The 10,561-nt window shown below is 43.1% G+C and overlaps 1 protein-coding gene across 1 annotated transcript in view; it reads left to right on the top strand.

Moving 5' to 3' along the window:
• The window catches only part of HECW1 (HECT, C2 and WW domain containing E3 ubiquitin protein ligase 1), a gene marked incomplete at its 5' end in the record, with an annotated part of 164,909 nt that overhangs the window by 69,226 nt on the left and 85,122 nt on the right, over positions 1 to 10,561 (top strand). The window contains one exon of the mRNA XM_010289929.1: positions 2,629 to 2,798. Within this exon, the coding sequence (XP_010288231.1) occupies positions 2,629 to 2,798 (170 nt within the window). The remainder of the gene's footprint in view (positions 1 to 2,628; positions 2,799 to 10,561) is intronic.

Here is a 10,561-nt window from a genome sequence, read left to right on the forward strand (position 1 = left end):
TGGTAGGTCATCATAATATGCATGTTCTTTAATGATACATAGTATATAAGTATATATAATTGAGTGCTAGTTATTTTCTTCTGTGTCGATCAATAGACCATTTCTTTGCACAGTGGGTACCCAAAGATAGTGCGGTCTCTCTTTGAAGGGAAAAAAAAATCCCAAAACCAGAAACGTATACAGCAATAAATATTTTAGTTTTGGAATCTTTTGAGGAAACATCAGAGAGAAAGATAAGATCCCAGAGGTCTTTCTCTCTTCTCATATGTTAGCAGTCTGACACTATTACACTGCTGGGCCTTGTCATTCATAGTGCTTTTGCAATCTCAGTTTCTATTTCTGGAATGTATTTTTAACAGTACAACTTCCAGAGTGAGAGTTTGCCATATAGGATTTCAGCAGGGCTGACAGATAAGATACGTGCTGGTGTTGTGGTTTAGCCCCAGCTGGCAGCTAAGCACCGTGCAGCCGCTCGCTCACGGCCCCCTCTCCCAGTGGGACAGGGGAGAGAATGGGGAAAAAAGTTGTGGGTTGGGATAAAATCAGTTTAATAGGACAGCAAGAGAGAAGGAAAGAACAATGATAACAATAATACCGACAAAGGAATGTACAAGAACAAGTGATGCCCAACACAGCAATTGCTCACCACCCAGCGATCAATAGTCTGTCCCTGAGCAGCGGTTTCCGCCCACCAGCCAACTCCAGTTGATGTACTGAGCATGACGTCATATGGTGTGGAATATCCCTTTGGCCAGCCTGGGTCAGCTGTCCTGCCTGTGCCCCCTCCCAGCTCTCCGTGCACCCCCAGCCTTCTTGCTAGCAGGCCAGCATGAGAAGCTGGACTGTCCTTGACTACTTTCAGCGACAACTGAAAACATCAGCACGTTATCAACCCTTTCTCATCCCAAATCCAAAACATAGCCTTACGCTAGCTTCTGTGACGAAAACCTACTCTATCCTGGCTGAAACCAGGACAGCTGGTTACATAGAGATTGTACGCTCAGGAAAAAAAAAAAAATCAGTGTTCTCTGTTTGAACCAGATAATTTTCTTTGTGTACTAGTGTTGTTAGGACCATGATAGTGCATACTGTCAGCAAAGTACTTTCAAATAGGCTATTAGTAGTGATATCCTCTATTTTTTTCCTTAATTCTTAGAGAACATCACAAGAATGAGATTCTTAAAATACAGTCTGTTTCAGGACCATCTGTCCAATGGCTTTTGAATATCTGCAACGTGAATTGTGTGCTGAAATAAAGGATTAAAACCAACCTGAACAAAACGGTTGTTCTTATCTTGTGTATCTTATCGTGTTTGCTATTACCATATGTTAAGGAAGCCAAATACAACTGGGCGAATCTTATCCCTGTTCTTGATATAGCTGTTTTCTAGAAAAAAATGCTGGTGTTGGTGTGGAATATGTATGATTTTCAGATTCATTCAAAGTATCTGCCTGGACGGTACACAACCTGCCAGAATAATTGGGGTTTTAATCAAAAGAGAATTAAAAGACTGTGAAAATTAATGTTTTCAAAACCTGCCTAAAAGAAAAAAAAGTGTTTAAATTGAATGTTTAGGTATACATCTAAGCAGTTTTGGAAACTATCTTGGATATCTTAGGTATACATCTAAGCAGTTTTGGAAACTATCTTATATGTCTTCAATACAGCAAGAAAAAGTAGTCAGAATGTAGTTTAGTGCTTAAAGCCCTGTGAAATAAAGCTTTAAACAGAGGAGGAGAATCTCCATGCAAAGAGTGGTGGAAAATTAATTATCTGCTGAACTCACTAATAGGAATAAGTGCTTATATTTTCCAAAGAAAGCTTAGAAATATATCTGGAAAAAAAGAAGGCTAGAGGCTTTGGTTTGTAGCTGTTGAGCCAAAATTAGTGATATACCTGTAGATTGGTTTGCATTTCATTGTCTTCACAGGGACAAATTGTAATGGACTTTCTCTGTCTTAAGAATGTTATGAGTAAATTTTGAAATAAGTGCCTGGGGGTTTTTTGTCTGCATGACTTGTATTATGCTCCCTGGGGGTTCTGCAGCTAGAAAGCCTTTCTTAAAATGTGGACTTTATATAAAAGAGTTTTCTTAAGTACAGGTAAAGTTAACCCCATGCAGGGACAGAAACATTTTAAAGTGGAAAAAATGTAAAATTACTTCTTGTGTAGAAAAAAATTGGTCTAAAAAGTAAGATTCATAGAAAGATAAGATTGATACTTGGGAGAAGTGACACATTTGGTAGTAAAAGCCATGTCTATGTGATTAAATGCATGGATCTCTTCTTCAGAGTAGTCCTGCCACTGGAGTCGGGCTGAGCAAGTGCTTAGCTCCTTAGAAAAATCAGCAGATCACTTTTAAGTTGCATAAATACTGATTTAGAAACCAAATCACTCTGCACAATCATGTTGTAAAATTTGCAATTTCATTACATAATCATTTGTAAATCCTAAATCACAAGATCATTATGGTTTGACTTTATATTACCTCACATGAAACATAGTGGTTTTTTTCATACTCCTACCATATTATTTGAATTCCTAACCAGTTTCCTGTATGCTTCTCTTAACATTCCAGAGAGCTACCCAGAGTGTGAAAAATAATCAGGTTATTTACCTTCTTTCAGACTTCCAGGCTTTTGGTCTGAAGAAAGGAATGTTCTTCAATCCAGATCCTTATCTGAAGATTTCCATCCAGCCTGGAAAACATAGCATCTTCCCAGCGCTTCCTCATCATGGACAGGAGAAGAGATCTAAGATCATGTGTAATACTGTTAACCCAATCTGGCAAGGAGAGGTAAGCAGTTTGAGTGTCGAGCTGAGACTTTTCTGCAAACATGGAAATGACTCTAGCAATATCTGGTTTTTTCTTTTTAAATTCCTTTAAATTCCTTTCTTATCTAAATAGTTGTTTATCTAATTGTGCCTGGTGTATTTCATGACTTCTTGTCTCAATGCAAAAGGCTTAATTACCTACAAAGATGAATGATACATTAAAACTTTCAGTAAGGGTTGCACTTGGTGGATGTAATTTATGAAGTTGTTAATTATTGAAGGCAGGCATAACCTAGAATTGGAAAATAAACTTGGATAGCATGAAAGGCTCCTGTTAGATTGTCATAGTGCTCTTACGCAGCATGCAACTAAAAAGAGTCGATGTGATTGAAAAGTGTCAGTGGTAATACAAATTAAAGGCAACTTTGGCACATTTGCCCATCACCTTGAAGAAATACTCTCTAGTCTGCTGCTGCTTGTTGGAAGGGCTTAGTAGCTATTAATGAGATCTGAGAGTTTAATTGCTGTCTGCTGTTGTTAAAGTACACCCAAAAATGGCAACAGACAGCAAAGAATAAGAAATCTCTCTGGAAATAAAGGGGCCTGACATAATGGGTGTCATCTACTGGTGTTCCCTGTCAGACCAATATCTTTACTACAGGAAGGATTAAAAATAAATAAATAGACTAAATAGTTTTATTCAAATTAAAATGCAAATTGCCAAGTGGTTTAGGGATGATTAGGTCGAACTGTATAGACATGAAAGTGTGAGTGGGGAAAAAAGCAGAAATGTCACTGAATACTCCTGCCTGGAGGAGGTTATAGTCAAGAAACTAGGTACCACATCAGTTTATGTGACAGGTGAGCCTAGTGGGGGAGGTTATATGGTGGGGCAGGGGGGACAACCTCAAAGCTAGTCTTAAGAAAAATGCTTTCTAATAGGGCATAATTAAGTGGAAGTCCCTGTCATGAGGCATCCACCAAGCTGTAACTTCTCTGTGGCTCCAAGCATCAGATGTATCTGGCTGAGGGGTCCCAGATCAAGCTGAGGAACTGGAACTGACATGGAATATCAGGCAGTTGGCAGAGATCTTTAGGTAAAGTGCATAAGACACATGCCTAGAGGCAGGCAGGCATGAAAGGGAATCTTGCTGTATGTGTGTCACAGTATGTGTGGGATTGTGGGAGCTGGCAGCAAGTGTGGATGCCAGAAGTTGACAGTCAGAGAAGGACACAGGATATGAATGTGGTCCCACCATTCCGTATCAGCCAGTTAACTACTGAGGTGGCACACAAGGCCATCATTATCCAAAGAGGGATGTAGCAGCTGTGCTGATGGAGGCTGAAAATAGGCATTTTAAAAGCACTTAATACTGGTCAGAAGTCTTCTCTTGACAAAGGCAACTGCCAGCTAATGTAGTTTGTTCTCACTTCAAGGTCCTTTTGCATTGCTGGAGGACAAAATAATCAGAGTAAGAATATGGACCTGATTAAAATATCAAGGGTCTTCTCCTCAGACCATGCAGGATGGCTGAGTTTGTAGACTAATATTTCTTTTTCCAGTGGAGTTTGGCAGCAAGAAAAGGAGAAACAGTGAAATGGTCTAATTATGGACATCGGAAAGCAAAAGAGCACAGCTGGCTTCCAGCTTCTCTGTTCAGCTCCCTGGTTTTCTTGATTACATGCAAGCACACTGCTTCTCCCTTTCTGTTGTTAGCCTGTTAGTGGCTAAGGAGTCTAAAACAGCAGAGCTGGTATTCAGCATGATGGTGGGGTAGCCCTGTATGTTAAGGAGTGTTTTAATTGTCTAAAGCTTAATGATGTTGATGATAGGGTTGAGTGTTAGTGGGTAAGAATCAGGGGGAAGGCCGACAAGGCAAATAAGATGGTGGGAGTTTGTTGTAGACCACCCAACCAGGATGAAGAGGCAGATGAAATAATTCTATAAGCAGCTGGGAGAAATCTCACAATCGCGAGTCCTTGTTCTCGTGGGGGACTTCAACTTACCAGATGTCTGCTGGAAATACAATACAGTGGAGAGGAAACAGTCTAGGAGGTTCCTGGAGTGTGTGGAAGATAACTTCCTGGCACAGCTGGCAAGGGAGCCGACTAGGGAAGCTGCCCCGCTGCTTTTTGTGAACAGAGAAGGACTTGTGGCTGATGTGAGGGTTGGAGGCTGTCTTGGGCACAGCGATCATAAAGTGATAAGACTTTTCAATTCTTGGAGAAGTAAGGAGGGGGTCAGCAGAACTCCCACCTTGGACTTCTGGAGGGCAGACTTTGACCCGTTTAGGAGACTGGTTGACAGAGTCCCTTGGCAGGCAGTCCTGAAGGGCAAAGGAGTCCAGGAAGGCTGGACGTTCTTCAAGAAGGAAATCTTAAATTTGCAGGAGCAGGCGGTCCCCATGTGCCAAAAGACAAGCCAGCAGGGAAGATCAGCCTGGCTGAACAGAGAGCTTTGGCTAGAACTCGGGAGAAAAATGAGTTTGTGACCTGTGGAAGAAGGGGCAGGCAACTCAGGAGGACTACAAGGATGTTGCAAGGTTATGCAGAGAGAAAATTAGAAGGGCTAAAGCCCAACTAGAGCTTAATCTTGCTACAGCCATAAAATACAATAAAAATGTTTCTATAAATATCTTAGCAACAAAAGGAGGGCTAAGGAGAATCTCTATCCTTTATTGGATGCGGGGGGGGAACATGGTGACCAAGGAAAAGGCTGAGGTACTTAATGCCTTCTTTGCCTCAGTCTTTAACAGTAAAACCAGTTGTTCTCTGGGTCCCCAGCTCCCCGAGCTGGACGATGGGGATGGGGAGCAGAATTAAGTCCCCATAATCCAAGGCGAAATGGTTAGTGATCTTCTACACCACTTAGACACACACAAGTTGTGCTGGTTTTGGCTGGAATAGAGTTAATTTTCTTCATAGTAGCTAATATGGGGCTATGTTTTGGGTATCTACTGAAAACAGTGTTGGTAATATAGGGATGTTTTCGTTTTTGCTGAACAGTGCTTACACAGAGTCAAGGCCCTTTCTGCTTCTCACCCCACCTCACCAGTGAGTAGGCTGGGAGTGCATAAGAAGCTGGAAGGGGACACAGTTGGGACAGTTGACCCCAACTGATGAAAGGGATATTCCATACCCTATGATGTCATGCTCAGCATATAAAGCTGGCGTGAAGAAGTGGGGGGACACAACACACACGTTCAGAGTTATAGTGTTCAGAGTTATGTCTTCCCAAATAGTAGTTACATGTGATGGAGCCCTGCTTTCATGGAGATCCTGAACTCCTGCTTGCTGAGGGGAAGTAGTGAATGAATTCCTTGTTTTGCTTTGCTTGCATGCACGGCTTTTTCATTCCCTATTAAACTGTCTTTATCTCAACCAATGAGTTTTCTCACTATGACCCTTACGATTCTCTCCCCCATCCCATTGGGGCGTGAGTGAGAGGCTGTATGGTGCTTAGTTGCTGGCTGGGGTTAAATATAATTTGATGGGATCTGGGCAGACTGGAGAGTTGGGCAGAGGGGCAGCTCATGAAATTTAACAAGGACAAGTGTAGAGTTCTGCACCTTGGGAGGAACAACCCCATGCACCAGCACAGGTTAGGGGTTGGCCTGCTGGAAAGCAGCTCCATGGAGAAGGACCTTGGAGTCCTGGTAGACAGTAAGTTATCCATGGGACAGCGATGTGCCCTGGTGGCCAAGAGGGACAATGGTATCCTGGGGTGCGTTAAGAGTGTGACCAGCAGGTTGAGAGGTGTTGTCCTCCCCCTCTACTCTGCGCTGGTGAGGCCTCACCTGGAGTATTGTGTCCAGTTCTGGGCTCCCCAGTTCAAGAGAGACAGGGAACTTCTGGAGAGAGTCCAACAGAGGGCTACGAGGATGATTAAGGGACTGGAACATCTCTCATATGAGGAAAGGCTGAGAGACCTGGGGCTGTTTAGAGAAGAGAAGGCTGAGAGGGGACCTTATCAACGTGTATAAATATCTGAAGGGTAGCTGTCAGGAGGATGGAGCCAGTCTCTTTTCAGTAGTGACCAGTGACAGGACGAGGGGCAATGGGCGTAAACTGGAGCCCAGGAAGTTCCACCTCAACATGAGGAAAAACTTCTTCTTTACTGCAAGGGTGACGGAGCACTGGAACAGGCTGCCCAAAGAGGTTGTGGAGTCTCCATTTCTGGAGACCTTCAAAACCCAACTGGATGCGTTCCTGTGCAGCCTGCCCTAGGTGGTCCTGCTTTGGCAGGGGGGTTGGACCAGATGATCTTCACAGGTCCCTTCCAACCCCTACCATTCGGTGATTCTGTGATCTGGATGAGGGGATCGAGTGCACCCTCAGTAAGTTTGCAGATGGCACCAAGTTGGGCAGGACTGTTGATCTGCTTGAGGAGGGTAGAAAGGCTTTGCAGAGGGATCTGGACAGGCTAAATCAATGGGCCGAGGCCAACTGTATGAGGTTTAACAAGGCCAAGTGCTGGGTCCTGCACCTGGGTCATGACAACAACGTGCAACAGTATAGGCTTGGGGAAGAGCAGCTGGAGAGCTGCCCAGCAGAAAGGGGCCTGGGGGTGCTGGTTGACAGCCAGCTGAACGTGAGCCAGCAGTGTGCCCCCGTGCAGGTGGCCAGGAAGGCCAACAGCATCCTGGCCTGTATCAGGAATAGTGTGGCCAGCAGGAGCAAGGAAGCAATTGTGCCCCTGTACTCAGTGCTGATGAGGCCACACCTCAAATCCTGTGTCCGGTTTTGGTCCCCTCACTACAAGAAGGGCATTGAGGTGCTGGAACGTGTTCAAAGAAAGGCAATGAAGCTGGTGAAGGGCCTGGTGCACAAGTCTTATCGGTAGTGGCTGAGGGAACTGGGGTTGTTCAGCCTGGAGAAGAGGAGGCTGAGGGGAGATGTTATCGCTCTCTGCAACTACCTGAAAGGAGATGGTGGTGAGGTGGGTGTTGGTCTTTTCTCCCAAGTAACAAGCGATAGGACGAGACGAAATGGCCTCAAGTTGCACCAGGGGAGGTTTGGATTGGGTATTAGGAGAAATTTCTTCATAGAAAGGGTTGTCCAGCACTGGAACAGGCTGCTCAGGGAAGTGGGTGAGTTAAATACCCTGGAGGTGTTTAAAAGATGTGTGGACATGGTGCTTAGGGACATGGTTTACTGGGGGACTTGGCAGTGCTAGGTTAATGGTTGGACTGATAATCCAGGTCTCTTCCAAACAGAATGATTCTATAACATTCTCCTGCATTCTCTCCATCTGATACAGACATGTTTACCTGCATGCATTTGTGTTGCAGCCTATGCACATCAGCTGGTCTGAAGTCTTTGGTACTGAAAACCCATGTTGGTTTTCATTGCACAGAAGACCCTAGGGCTGATTTTCTCCAACTTTGTCCCTTTATGGGAGAAGGGGAGAAGGAAGACTGGAAACTGTTGCTAAATCATGCTGGTAGCCATTCTTCTGTCCACTCTTTTCACTGACAAATGTGAATATATGAAGTGAAAAATATTGAGGAATCATAGCCATTTCATGAAATGGATCAGTCACTACTAGTTGCTTTCCCCAAAAAATATTTTAGGCAATATATTATTTCAGAAGGGCGGTTCTTTCCTAAGGTCTCTGTCACTACATGTAAATAGAAGCCAGATGTTCTTTTGTTGGTTTTTTCTTTTCAGTCGAATGACATATCTAATCTGCTTTGGCTGCTAAACTTGAAAAAATTTGGAATAGGGAAATAAAACTATAGAAGTAGCTGCAGACTGGTCTCTTTATATTGAGCAAATTCAGGAGTGAAAGAGTTGGTTCAGTTTTGCAGGGCCTCAACACCAAAATGAAGTCCTACAGACTGAGAGATAATTCATTTACTTGTATTAATTCCTTCTGGTATTCCCCCTCATATGCATACCAGGTTGTTCTATTTGCATAGTAACCGCTTGCATTATAAGAACGCTCTGGAAGCACCATGATACCTCAGGCAATTTTTCATCTGTATCATGTATTATTGATAATCATCATTTCACATACTGTTAGAATATTGTTCAGCATGAGTTATCCTGACTTAAAGCTATTCTTCCATTGCTCTGTTTTGAAGTACTTTTTACAAGAGGGCATAAGGAAATGCAAATCTCATGCTAAGAGAGACGACTAACACGTGACATTTTGACACTTGCAGCAGAGCTCTGTGAGGTGGAAGAGCTGTCACACTGTGAATTGTTCACTGATACAGGTTAAAGCCCAGGTGGTATCTTCTGCTGGTGGAGAGGAGTCATTTTGTGATGTTTCTGTTTTCACATGCTCACAGGAGCATAAAATCAGATTCTGCTAAGCCAAAGTGCTGAATATTGCCGTGTGTAATAATGCCAAATGGTAAGTACTTCAGGGGAGATCCAGACTAGCTACTGATGGTGCCTAGGCCTCTACAGGGTCAATGAAGAGAAGTAGGCAGCTGCAGAAAATAAAAATAAGTGTCTTCAGACAGGGAACTTGTTGCTGAATCAGAGTTAATGGTCCTGCTTGTTTTCTTACTCCAGGCTCTGCTTTCAAACTGGTGCATTCTTCAGCAACATCTGTACTATTAAACAAAATAGGTGAGTTCCTGGAAACCACATACCACTGGGCAGCTTGACTGTAAAACCCTAGGTTAAGCAGGCATTGCGCTGGCAGCCCACACAGTTGCAAGAGTGTAGTGAGTGAGTTGTCCTATCATGTTGATTTGAGGGCAAATTGCAAAGGAAATCTCAGAAGGAAGTGTCCACTTCCCAAATCTTCTGTACATGTAGTAGAATTGAGAAGGGTGAATGTTGATTATATCTCTTCTAATATTGCTATTAGAAAAATAATTATCCTATTCCCATATCGTTTCATATTGAGACAATGTGTCTGCTGACACATTCTGGAAAAAGATTTAATTTGTCAGCAAGCAGTAAAGTGATAGGTAGTTCAGATGAGCAATAGAGGTCATTGGGAATCACAAGCAACAAAGCAAAGTGGTTTAAGAAGTAGTTCACATAACTCCAGCTGGTTAGCAAATTCTCTTGATGGTTTTGCAGATGAAGTACTTCAGGACTCTGGACTTCCCTTAGACATATTTCTTTCTTTCTTAACTGTGGCAGCTTGAGCTAACTGCTTCTTCCGTTTTTGTTCATTTACTAGTGAGTGGAGAGAGAGCCTCAAGGAACAGCAGTGAGATGACTCTTCAAAATTGGTTGTTGCAACCATTCAGCATATTTAAAGTCGTAGGAAGTGTTATGACGTATTGAATTTCAACTCTGATAGTTCTAGCTCTGGGAGAGTAGATTGCCTTAAAGTGGGAGCCCAGTACTAGGATAAAAACAATCTCAACTCCTTGCAGCCTTGCTGTTTGTTTGCCTCAACCTTTACAAATACTGTTAAATTATAGCTGAGGCACAAAAGAATGTTTTGGGTGGCTGCTTTATCACTCTGAAGGTAGCTGCATTTCACTGGTGAATTAACTGATGTGTATAAGCAGAGGTGTTCAGTACTCTGTTGCAAGAGCACTTAACAAATAGTAGTTAATGTGTCAGATCAGATGAACAGAATTACAGTATTTTCACGTCTGTAACTTGTATTCTTTGCACCTCAGATAATCCACAACCTTTCAAAAATACCGCACTTGAATAAATTCTCACATAACCTGTCTCTTCAGATTACCAACACAAAATCAGAAGAAGGAAACAGTCAGGGGCTCGAATGCCGGAGGGGAAGGGAGCTGCTGTAATGCAGACTGCCATCAGGGATAGAAGTGGTGGGGTTGGGAGCTGCCTGCAGGG

This window comes from Phaethon lepturus, unplaced genomic scaffold (genome assembly GCF_000687285.1).
Source record: "Phaethon lepturus isolate BGI_N335 unplaced genomic scaffold, ASM68728v1 scaffold6906, whole genome shotgun sequence".
NCBI lineage: Eukaryota > Metazoa > Chordata > Aves > Phaethontiformes > Phaethontidae > Phaethon > Phaethon lepturus.